The sequence below is a fragment of the Sparus aurata genome, chromosome 9 (genome assembly GCF_900880675.1).
Source record: "Sparus aurata chromosome 9, fSpaAur1.1, whole genome shotgun sequence".
Classification (NCBI taxonomy): Eukaryota; Metazoa; Chordata; class Actinopteri; order Spariformes; family Sparidae; genus Sparus; species Sparus aurata.
In genome coordinates, this window is record NC_044195.1 from 11,570,016 (window position 1) to 11,582,690 (window position 12,675).

General features: G+C 38.5%; 1 protein-coding gene across 4 annotated transcripts in view; it reads left to right on the forward strand.

Annotated features, from left to right (window-relative positions):
• Positions 1-1,446: 1,446 nt before the first annotated feature.
• The window catches only part of cerkl (CERK like autophagy regulator), a 38,703-nt gene continuing 27,474 nt past the window's right edge, over positions 1,447-12,675 (forward strand). For 3 of the 4 annotated variants that reach the window (XM_030428464.1, XM_030428466.1, XM_030428468.1), the window contains exons 1-2: positions 1,447-1,792; positions 4,348-4,457. In XM_030428464.1, the coding sequence (XP_030284324.1) occupies positions 1,653-1,792; positions 4,348-4,457 (250 nt within the window). In that variant the 5' untranslated portion in view covers positions 1,447-1,652. Of the gene's footprint in view, positions 1,793-4,138; positions 4,245-4,347; positions 4,458-12,675 lie in introns of those variants that run through there. The other variant, XM_030428467.1, reaches the window with a different exon arrangement.

Below are 12,675 nucleotides of genomic sequence, written 5' to 3' on the forward strand. Positions count from 1 at the left end.
CAGGCAGCCTTACAGTAGTGATGCTTCAGACTCCATTAACAGTTAACAAAGTCGTGAGACACCGTGAGTTAAACTGTCTACAAACACACTGAACACAAAACAGAGGAGGATTTAAAAACAGCTACAGAGGAAACATGAGGGAATTTTTTTTGTCTTGTAATCACTCAGTTTGGTCAGTTTCAAACCCACCGTAATGATATGCCTCAAATTCTCGTTGCTTTGCCTCCGTGCCAGCAATACCCATGGCCCGAGGCATTTTATTTCCCGGGTTGTCCATCCGTCCCATTTTTGTGAACACTGTATTTCGAGAAAGCATTTCTTCAATTTGGTATAATTGTCCTCTTGGACTCAAGGATAAACTGATTCCATTTTGATGGTCAAAGGTCAAGGTCACTGTGACCTCATAGTGTTCCATTCATTCTCTTTGAAAACTCTCAAATGATAAAGCAGTTTCAGAGATGTTGACTGCAACGTTACAGTGCTTTTGTCTATGATGATAAAACAAAACATGACATTAGACCAAAAGCTACAGCCAATCTTCATTAGCCCCATGGGACTTTCTAAAGAAAGTTGTACAATAGTCAATAGTGAGAGACAAATACATTTTCGATCAAATTTAAATTATGACATGAATTACACATATGATGTCACACAATTCAGAAGCTGATTTTGCAAGTCAAGAACGTTGCAGTTTGTCATAAAGATAGTCAAATACAGGACCAGCTCTACAAGGTTTTGGTTATGGGTTTTGGTGAGTGACAATCGAGACAACGTCACTTAGGCGGCTGTTGGGTATGTTTTCTAATGACGTATTTTCACAGTCTTCTTTTTGCATTTGTTTTATGAGGAACTGCAACAATCATTTGTGTCTTGCCATTTAATACCATAAATGCTTTTTCTGAAATAAGGTCTCATGTTGGTCCACCAGAAGCTGCTGGAAAAGTTAGGTTAGTTGGGCTAATTGTTCAGTCTCTACTCATTGATCAAACTGGCAACCCTCAATTCAACGGGCAACCTGTTCGATCATTGAGATTGAAAGAAAAATTATCATCCTTTACTGCAATAAAAGTAGTATCAGACTGTAGATACAGTCACTCTGTATCCCAACAGAGGTAGAAGTCCTTTATTGTAATTTCTACTTAAATAAAAATACAGATAAATTATCAGCAAAACTAAAGAGTTTTATGTAAAATTACTATTACAGTAGTTTAAATTATACAGTATACATCAGTAATGGTCCTGATTAACCTATACGATTGTTGTACAAGAGAGTGTGAAGGTCTATCTTCTAAGTGTATCGGCTACAGTAGGCTACTTGAGTTGATGACGTAATGAGGTAACGTGTTACCAGCTTTAAAGTTTACTCACCGTGTGCGCGCGTCCGCCTGGAGAAAAGCTACACACAGGAGCGCGCAGGCCCTTTGATTAGACAGCGGCCCGCGTGCACGAGCTGTCGGTCCGGCAGAGCGGCGGCTGTCTGTCTCCATAGCGACGAGACCCCGGAAATACGCCGTAACGCGCCGGTGGTGATAAGCTTACGTGCAAACGCGTGTTTATCTGCCGTGTTGTTTATCAAAGAAACAAACTAATAGCCGACTCTTTGTTTGTGTGTTTGTTTGTTTGTTTGTTGTTCGCGGGTTGAGCTGGTAAACATGTCGGAGCCTGAGGAGAAGCTGCAGGGAGAGCAGAGAGATAGCACGAAGAAGAAGAAGAAAGAAAAACGAAGCGGGAAGAAGAAGAAAAAGGAGAAGAAGGAGCAAGAAGAAGAGCAGCAGGTAGAGGAGGACGAGAGGTGAGTGTTGGCTCTGAGGCCCACAACAAATTGATGAATCAGACGAGAACACATTTACAGCATACAATGTGAAACGAATCCTTCAATGTTATATTTCGTGTATCAAAAATCACAGAAGTATTTAAAAGAGGAAACAATGCTGTCAAAACTGTACTAAAGTAGAAAAATGGATCCTTGTGAATGAGTGATGCGCAATGTCGTAAAAGTACCCACAAGTCATGCATGAGTAAAGGTATTGCATCAATATTCAGCATATTTCTAATGGTCTGAATCAGTGTTTTTTCAATCCAGATGCAGATAAAATAAATCAAGCTAAAAATCATCTATTTTGGGCTCCGATGCAGCAAGCAATCCACAAAGTACTAAAGTTACCAAATAAATGTAGTAGAGTAAAAGTACAATATTTGCCTCCAAAATGTACATAATAAAGCACAAATACTCAAAATTGTACATCACATCACCGATCGTGCATCATCATGCAGCCGCTACAGTGAAAATACCTCACTTTCACATCAGTTAAAAGAACCACATGTTTTCCAGGTTCAGGTTCATGCAACAGAACCCCTAAATTGCCACGTTTTCATCCAGAGGTTTGTGCAAATTCAGATTTAATTGACATGAAAACGATTGTGTTTTCAATCCACTACTGTATCACAAATATTAGGTATTGGATAGTCTCATTTACCTCTGTTCCATAAAACAAGGTTGTCCAAAAAAACGGGGGTGCTATTTCACTTTATTAACCACCATCAGTCAGGAAAACTAAAGTTTATAGTAACTCAGCTCAAATGAATAATAAACAAGGAATTCAATAAATTATACAATGATAAAAGTATTGTAGCGGGTAAGGGGTGGGTGGAGTTTTCCAGCATGCTTTGAGGCAATGTGTTTTAGGCCACAAGCCAAAGTAAACTGTATTTTAATTTGTTCTAAGTTAATTAAGTCCTACCTATGTAATTAGAATAACTTGACATTCATGTAGTGTACCTTTGAGAAAAGACAGAGTGTTTAGAGGGAGTTATCTTCTCAGTATGTTGTCCTGCAACAACAAATCTGGGTGGTCTATAACCTAGATGTAGATCTGTGTGTGTATTAATGTATGATATAATATCAAATGTTAAAGACTATGCTATATATAAAATGTCTCAAAACAAATTACTCAGTTGGAATGATAATGGGTTCATAAATATGTAACAAAGATCTGAAAAATATCGACCAGATTTGCACCACTGTCGCAGTTGCAGTGTCTCTGTGAGCTCCTTCCTTCCACTATCTATGTGTGCCATTTTCAAAATACCTATCGCCAAGTGAAAGTACTCCAACAACCTCCAAGCTAGCAAGCTACACACTGAAACTGCGAAATTACTCCAGCACTAATTACTCTAACGGCACAAAACAAGCTAGCAGCTGTTACCTTTTAGTTTGCAGGGATTTAGCCATGAATGGCAAGACTCGCCTCCCCAAAGTTTCCCCTGGCACTATTTTGCAAGGGTGCTGTTGCTGCATTCTAGGTTGAGCGCCGCCCAAGACTATTGTGATTGGTTTAAAGACATGCAAACAAGCCAGAACGTTTATTACCCCTATACCAGAATGAGAATTGGTGTAGTGCTGACACAGTGCCATAGTAGGTCTGGTTATGCCAGACTCTTGGCTGGTTTATGATAAAGAACTCCAGTCAGATTACATTAAACTATTGGAGAAGAGTACACAACAACATCCAAGGTCCAAGTGGATAACATGATGGAAACATATTTATGTTTTTCCTGATCATGTCTGATTGTCACATCTACCATTATTTATTTCATCAAGTTTAAGTGAGGTTTAAGTCACATGCTTAATTCATGTCATAATTTGAATCTCAGCTATATTTTTGAGGTTTGATAAACAATGCAGGCTCCCCTGCTACTTGTTATAGTGAAGGCACCCTGTCACGCCCAAGAAAGAATGTTTTCATTTTTATGAAATAAGTTACATTTGGTAATATTTTAAGGGAAAAGGAGCCTAGGTACTTATTAACACAGCAGTATTAACTGTTTTTTTTTACCTACTTAACATATCACGTTCCCATCAGACTCAGCGTACTGTTCGTGTTTATTGAGAAACAGCGCATGTTAAACTAAGATGGTGAACTTGGTTTACACTAAACCTGCTAAACATCAGTGTGCTGGCATGCTAACATCAAGTACACCTAGCTGTGTACTGGCCTGCCTCAGTACAGTCTGATAGAGGTGCATGGTGAATAAGGTAATCAAACCTTAAGCCGTATCGGATCGATGGATGGATGAAAATAATATCAGAGTGAACAGAGCGCCTTCTGTCCATACAATTCATTAGCCAGGTGTTTAGTTTGTGTCCTTCAGATTCACTGATGACAGAATCAGCAGTAAATGGGAGTGAAATCGGTTTCGCCTCTGAACAGATTTCCAGGCATCAGCAGAAACAGTATGACCCAGTCAGTGCAATGATGACAATATATAAATTCCCCAAATATTTTTTTCCATATCAGTTTTAAACTTCCGATTTGTCAAAAAATACACTCTGTTTGTGTGTGTCAGTGAGTGTGTTGTGCTGCGTGGGATCTTCAAACTGGGGAAAAAGAGTCATGACGTCCTGCTCACCCGAACCAGACTGACCTGGACCCCCATCACCCCAGAAACCCCCACAGGTCAGTAACAACAGTGATGGGTTGACACGGCAATCATTTTTCTTGCTGCTGAAAGACAGACAGACAGACAGACAGACAGACAGGCAGACAGACAGACAGACAGTGTGTATGTCGAGGCAGCTGGTGCTGTAATGGAGAAGGTTTGTCATGTTGAGACCACCTGAAACAAGACATCTGGACACGGACACACACACACACACACACCACTACATTAATTGAATAAGTAAGTTTCTAGTTACTTTGCAGATCAGAATTCTCAGTGCTGATAGGTTATTACTTGTGACATGTAACCAATCACATAGTGTTGTGGAGAAAATGTTGAGTGTTGGTGACTGGAGACACAAATATGTGGCTGCAGTCACCAACACTCAACAAGTAGCACATTTTTATTTGATTTAGCTGCAATCTGACAAAAAAACACCAGTTCCGATAAATTGCTGGATATTGGATTCGATATCAGTCTATTCCAACATGACAGTATCATTTTTGATCCACTTGTAGTTATTTTCTCAGAGTGTGCTGAAATTTTGTAAAGTGATGCATAATTTGCCAGCTCCTCTGTTAATGCAGATCTTGGCATCCCACTGATGTTGAATAGTTAAACTTTGTCTTGCAAAACTAAATTTACTGTACTGAACATTTAATTTGAGGTCAGTAAAGTGTTCTCTATAATTCCAATGGAACATCAACAACATTTTCAAGAGCTCTGATGTGTGATGATATACTGGTAGTTATCAGCTTTATTCTCCTTCATCACAAAAGACAACTACATCAGCTGACATTGGCTTTGTTAATTTTAGCAACATCAATCAAAACTTTAAAGTATATATAACTTTATTATAGTAATAACAACTATTAATATTTGGAATAATCAGCTTGTTATGGAAAACTGGACTGTGTGTAATAGATTTCTAACCAAATGAGTTTCCACTGTGACTGACGTCCTGTCAGCACCTTTTGAATGGCCACTCAACAACAAATGGAATTGTTATAAACATACAACACAATACACCAACGCATTCCGACCAGGACTATTAAAACACAAACATGACCAGCTGATCCTAGAACTGTGTGGGAGAACTGATCTGATTAGTGCCACAGCTGTAAATCACCAGTTAAATCACGATGCGATATTTGCCGATATCACAAAGATGATTGGATTTGATACAGGGGCCTGTGATATGAGATGATATCATATGTCCATTTAACACAATCAGTTACATTTATATCAACTCACAAAGAACAACTAAAATATAAACTGACAATTTTATTACTGAACGCTACAGTGGAAATATAATTTTATCAATGGTTCCAGACATTTAAATGGAAAATAATCTATTCTTTTTGATAAAAGGAAAGCTGTTTAGAATGGAGTGGTGTATGGATGGAAACGGTGACAGAAATGTGCCATATGATTTCAAAATAAAGGCGTATCTTAACGACTGTGGCGATATGGATCTTTGATCATTGAATCGATATATCGATATATAGATGTATTGTTATACCCCTACATTGTAAATAGCAATAAAACACATTCTGAATTCCAGTGCGTACAGAATGTTTAAAGACAAAACTGCTGGGTTGAAGCACCTCCTTTTGCTTAAACACATAAGGGAATGATTTCAGACACAGCATAGAGGGCTGTTTGTTGTACACCATGCGGATGCTGTACTGTGCCCTCACAACACAGTCCCACCTTTTTTACATTCTGCCAACAATTATTAACGACATAATAATTATTTTTTTTGTATAACTTGGACTACTGCAGGTCCAGGCCTTAGAGTAGGCCACCACCATCTCTCATATACTGTAGTAAAACTACATTGACGTTTGTCAGCTCTGACGTCAGCAAAAGCTGGTGAAAGGAGATTCCCTCTCAGGATATAGGAGAAACTCCATTTCAAGTTAGCAACAACAAAACACGCCAAAAAGACACCGTTTAAGTTTTTATTGTGTGAGAGAAGAAGTCTTCTAAAACTGAAGGAACTGAAAAGAGCAAGCTTCTTCCAGTTTGGAACTGAGAGTGTACATGACCCTAACACAGTAACACAGTATCTGGTTTAGTCATGCGGTAATATTTTGGTAGTATGGTTGTGTCAGTATTGATTATTTTGTTAAAGTATTGTGTTATGTGTTTAGTTTTTGGTTGAAATTCATTCAGGAAGAACTGCTTAGTGGACCAGGATAAAGGTATAAAAACTGTGTGGTGTGTGTGTGTGTCTGTGAGGTTGAAGCCAATCTGTTTTGCTGTATTTCATCCAAGCTAATGTCATTAAGCCAGCACTCTGTGTGTGTGTGTTTGTGTGTGTGTATTGGCAGCAGTACAGAGCAGTTGGTTCGGCCCATGGGGGGTTATTAGAGTCTCTCAGTGTGAGGAGATTAACACACACACATACACACACACACACACACACATACACACACATGCGCACGCACACTGAGAATCAGCCTGTCAGCATGCTGTGAGTGTGTTGATGAGATATTTCTATATAAATGGATCAGCTGTTGTTGTTTATTTGTATACATGAATTCATCCTGTCTCACCCTGTAACCTGTCTCTCTGTCTGACAGGGAGGTGAGGCCTGAGCTTTCACACAGATGGACAGACAGAGCGTGATTTGTATGATTGGTACACTCAGATATTATGACTGTACTAATGAAAGAATTTCAAATCATACCGAGTCTGATTTGCAGTTACTATAAATCAGAGTACTTAAGTGTTTTGCACTGTCATTAAATCATGAAATATACATGCAGACAGAATCTGATAGAGTATCAAAGTAGCTCAAGCGATTTCGGGCACCCCTGGGATCTGAGGTGAATGTCCTATGCATTTGCTACATAGACATTAGGTCACAGATGGAGCACTTCAAGTGTTGGATCAGCATGAAACACTCCTAGCTGAATCATCAGCGCAACACAGGAGAAAGATATGATTCTTTTAAAGTAGTTCAACTTCAAAAACGAAGTGCACAGGATTTGCTAACACACTGATTGGTACTATGGTTTTTAGATCCTGCCCAGAAAAAAGAGAGTTCCAAATGAATTGAGGTGTAGTCAGACTTTCAAGAAATATTTAAAATGGGAATACAGAATGGGGAAGAACACTTTGAAAGCAGTGGCTCTTTCAGTGTGAAATTTGTTGCACAAACTTAAAACTATAGTATCGGAATATGATTACCAATTGAACTGTATAATAAAACACAAAAATGCATAAACAGCACATTCAAAAATGTAATGCAATTTTTTTAAGTACCTCAATAAAGTTTTCTACATCGCAGTTTTACACCCCTCAAAAAACACATTTAATATTAGACTGGAACTGGGACACTCTCTTTTCTGTTTTCTGGGTTGAGAATTCCCGCTGGCAGTATCTCTGGAGGTTTAAGGAGGGTGAAAAGATGTGAAGGAACAATAACTGATCAATTTACAATCAATTTACAGTATCATAGCAGTGGACTTGTTTACATGATCAATTGTTGTCAGTGACACTGAACGAGTGATGCAGTGCTGCAGCCTCAGTGTGTGTGTGTGTCTGTGTGTGCGTCTGCGTGTGCCTAGTACGGTGTGTGTGTGTGTGTGTGTGTGTGTGTGTGTGTGTGTGTGTGTGTGTGTAAATTATGATCCATAACTCCCCACAGTGAGCCACATGGCCAGGTCACCATGGGACAGGACTGCCACTGTGTGAGTGTGTATGTCTGTGTGTGCGCGTGGGTGGGTGTGTTTGTGTGTCGCAGAGCTATCCCTATATATTAAACCAGTTATTTAGGATTTAGACGTGTTTTTTTCTGTTAACTGTAGCATTAGGAAAAGGTGAAACTTTAAGTGAATGGAAGTTGTACTCGCAATTATAATAATAATACCAACATAACATATATATTTGAATTTGTATGTGTGCATGTGTGTGTGCGTGCATGCGTGTGTGTGTGTGTGTGTGTGTGTGTGTGTGTGCTGGCACAGTGGGTTGGTGAGGGCATGATGGGAAACTCATCTCCATCTGGAACCAACCAATACGCTACCTGTGATGGGCAACACACGGTATGTGTGCGCAGCAGCTCTGTAGGTTCCGTCAACTCATATCAGATCAGAGTCGTCTTTGTTGGGGTGGATGGAAAATCTGTCGCATCTTTCAGTTTCACTTTTTCCCCTTTCGTTCGTGTTGCCAAAGCATATAGAAAAAGAAAATAATGGATCACAAATAGAGATGTCCTGAGCTGAGCTTAGGTCCTCCCTTTTTAGCTGGCAATGACTGTCCTTTCTCTGGTTAAAATGAAAAACATCCTGTTTGGTAGGTCACATTAACACATTAAATTATATTTTGTGAGTAATTTGAAGGCAAGCAAAATTAAACTTGCCTGTTGTCTTTTTAGTGTAGCTGCTGTCTTTAATGCAACTGTACTGTCAGAGTGGGCGAGCAGTTCTGTAGATGTGGTTCAATAGAGTGATACTTCTTCTCTGAAGTATATCTCATCATGTGAATTTCTGGACCCTAATACTCCTAGTTAAAGGGGAATTACAGTATTTTTGAACCTTGCCCTCATGTAAACATGTTTTGATCTGTAAGTAATTCATCCTATTTGTAACCAGGAATGCAAGTCTCGTCCTAAGGGGATTGTCTCACACTGAAATCTCAAGAGAAGTGAGTTGTTGCAGGAAGACGAAGGTGGAGACACAAGTCAGAACTGGAGAGAGGAGATTGGAGTTTACCAAAAAGAACTGCCAGCATCTCTCAGACATTTTTTAATCTTGTAGAACTCATTTAATCTTGAGGGATGTAGAGTTTACAAGTCTCAATCATGTTAAGATGACTCAACGGAGTTATGTTTTGTTCAAAATGGAAAGCCCCGCCTCCTGAAAACAGGCGCAATGACAGCCAAGGAGCATTACAGGCTCTTGTGTCAGAGGATTTGTTGTGGACCTCCAGGACTTTCTCCACAGTGAAGGTAATTAAAACCAAATCAAATCAGTAAGCGTTAGAGATGGTCTGTTTAACATACATTATTTGTACTGAGCTGTCATCCAGTTTATCTGCCAGTAAGCAGCTTGAGCCAGTTAATATTAATGCAGATGTTAGCTAGCTCCTATTCAATAGTCAAACTAAAATGAGCCCTTAAAGAGCTTTTTAAAGCTCATCTGTGACATGTGGGGCTGATCATTCCCCCGTTCCACACTGGCTTCCCGTGATTATAATGTAATGTAGAGATGAGTGACAAAAAACTAACCTCATTCTTCACAAAAAATACATTCTAGGGTTCAGATCAATGAAATCGACTATTTAAGTCTTCTATTTAGTATATTAAGTATATAACTGAGCCCTCATTAGCCTGACTGACAAAATAATGGGTATTTTCATCCCGAAAGTCAGTCACTGTCAAAAAGATGATTTGGAGCCAAAAGCTTCAAATGAATTTCTGACTCAGATCGTTGAAGCCTTGGATCAACTTTATCTTAATTTCACTGTTTGGATAAAAGAACGATTGCACACACCAACAACTCTTTCAGCCTGTAAATGGCCTGTGAGTGTGGTGCATGTTATGTTTATGTATGTGCCCATTCCTGACTCTATCTGACTTAATTCCCACAGTGGGGATAAATGTTTTGAGACAAAAGACAGAGATACCAGTGTCTACCTCAACGAGGAGCCTGATGATCTGGTCCAACACCGACTGTTGGCATCTGAAAAAGTTCAAACTGTATTCCTTATGAGACAGCATTGGTTGATATGGCTAAGATGGAAACATTTGCTGATGTAGAGAGCTGGTGTCAGCAGCATGAACACTCACATCTAAAGGGTAGTATTTTTCGTAGCTGAGAATATTTTACATTTTATGTGATTTTTTTTATTTTTATCTATGCACATTTAATGTTGCAAATATTTGCTGTTTTTCCAGGTTTTGGAATAAAGGTTGTAACCGTTACTTCATTTGCAAACTGTTCAATCATTTTCATCAGGGAAAAGGTGTTTAATATTAAGAATGGTCATGAAAAATCGAATTGAAAACTATTACACAGTAACCAAATAGCTTTTTTACCAACATTAATTATTTGTGTTAATTGAACACACATAGTTTTTACGTTGCTTTCACTCAAAGCAAATGAACTGTGTGCAACCATTATTCACTATTAGTTGAGTAAATCCAATGCATTATTTTTGGATGTGTAAGCTGTTTGCTTATGAGCTATTAAGCTCGCTATATCAACTTTTTAAAATAAAGATATGTTGGACTGTTCAAAAATGATACTGCAGATATGATTACATCTGAAAACACACTTCTTTGATATTCACAAAATGAAGTGAACGCAGTGAACATAGAATGAATCAAAAACAACAGACAGACCACTGCACTGCACACTGTGACCCTGACATATGGACGCTTTCCGGTTGGAAGAGGGGTGGGATGGTTGGGGTATTTGATAAAAGCAGGAGGATATTTCATAGAGAGCAGGGTTAATCAGCTCTCATCATATATTACTATGTTTACATTGGTCTGTTCACTCTTGAGTGGTGGATTTATACTGTATATAAAAAAAAGTCTCAACACATTTGATTCAAATTAACCAAAAAGTTTGATTTTATTGTAAGAATTGGCAATCCAGTAGTCTATGGCAGGGATGAAAATCATTGGAGGTTTAAATCTGAAAAGATGAATAGTAAAAAAACAACTGAGAATGGATTTAAATACTACGAGTAATTAATGTTCCAGGATTAATATATCTCACTAAGAGTTTGTTTTTTCTATGTACAGATGTTTGTCCACCTGCTGTGCATGAGCCTGTCCCCTCTGAAGCTAGTTTGATCCTCAAAATGAAAGCCATTAATCTTTTCAAATACACATACACACACACACACACACACACACACACACACACATAAAGAGTTGTAACTAATGTTCTTTTTTTCCATTATGTGGTATTCTGGGGACTGTTTTTTCTTGATTATTTGTTTTATTGACGAAATGTTGGTAAATAGTGAAAAAATTCAAGTTCTCTGAATCCAAGCTGTTTGATATTTAGTTTAAAATTAAACATTCTTGCATTTAGGGGACTGAAACCAGCAAATATTTTATGATTTTCCTTGAGAAAGAACTTCACGATTACTCAATTATTTGATTGAGCCTAAGTAAAAAACAGAATTTTAGGGATCTGTTACAGATGTAAGAAAAACAAAACATCCCATCAACATTCGTAGCAAAAACATTGTTTCTTTAGTTTTTATGTTTTTCTCAGCTGCCTTTAATGAATACCCTTTTGTAAGTCTGAGACATTTCTGGGCTAAACTTTGTATTTCAACGAAAGAACTGTGTGCTGAGGCGTTAGATCTTACTCTACTGTGACAACAACAGGACAGAGAGGACTGAATAGCACTAAAAACAAATCCAATTTATAGGTCCTGGAAATTTTTTACAGATAATTTACAGATATTTAATTTTCATTGTCAAGTCATAAGTCATAATCGAAAAGAGTAACAATCTATCTTGTTGTACTTGGAGTGTTTGTGTGTGTCACGTGTGTGAGAGTCACTGTGTGTTTGTTATGTAACTCTGAGCGTATTGTTCTGCTGACATTATCCTCTGAGGATCGGATGACTAATCTGCCATACCTGATTACACTGTTTGATTGACGGGTACTGCAATGTGTTCTGTGTCCTGATCAGAGGATTTGTGATAAATACAGTCAATGATATTATGTAATGTGAACAAAGAAGAACGACTAGTGGCCGCTACTTTCATATTTCTCTGACTGACTAGGGGAGTGGTAGAAATAATGTGGACACGTCCTCTTTGGATCCTGAGTACCAGTCATCCAATAATGTTATTCTTACAATTCTACAATGATTACAGATTGTATTATTTCTTCACAATATTTTGATTAATATTTCATAAAACAAAATGTACCTTTACTTTTTGTATTGAGATTAAAATAGAACTGGATGTATAATTTTCATAGTGTACTACAGAGCCTCTTGTTGTAAGGATGTTTAAGAGTTAACGTCTTTGTTCTACTGTCAGCCTTTATTATAAGCCCCATTCACACTGCTGTTTGGATGCTGGGATCCTGCACCAATTCTCCACCTCCACCTCTGTGTAAATGTCTCGGAGGCGGCGAGGGGTGAAATTTCGCTCCTGCGCTGATACGCCTCTGGAGGTAGTGTCAGAGGCGCATTATTCGCGAACCAAACCAGTGTGAATGGATAAGCCGGCTGCGCGTATCGAAGGCG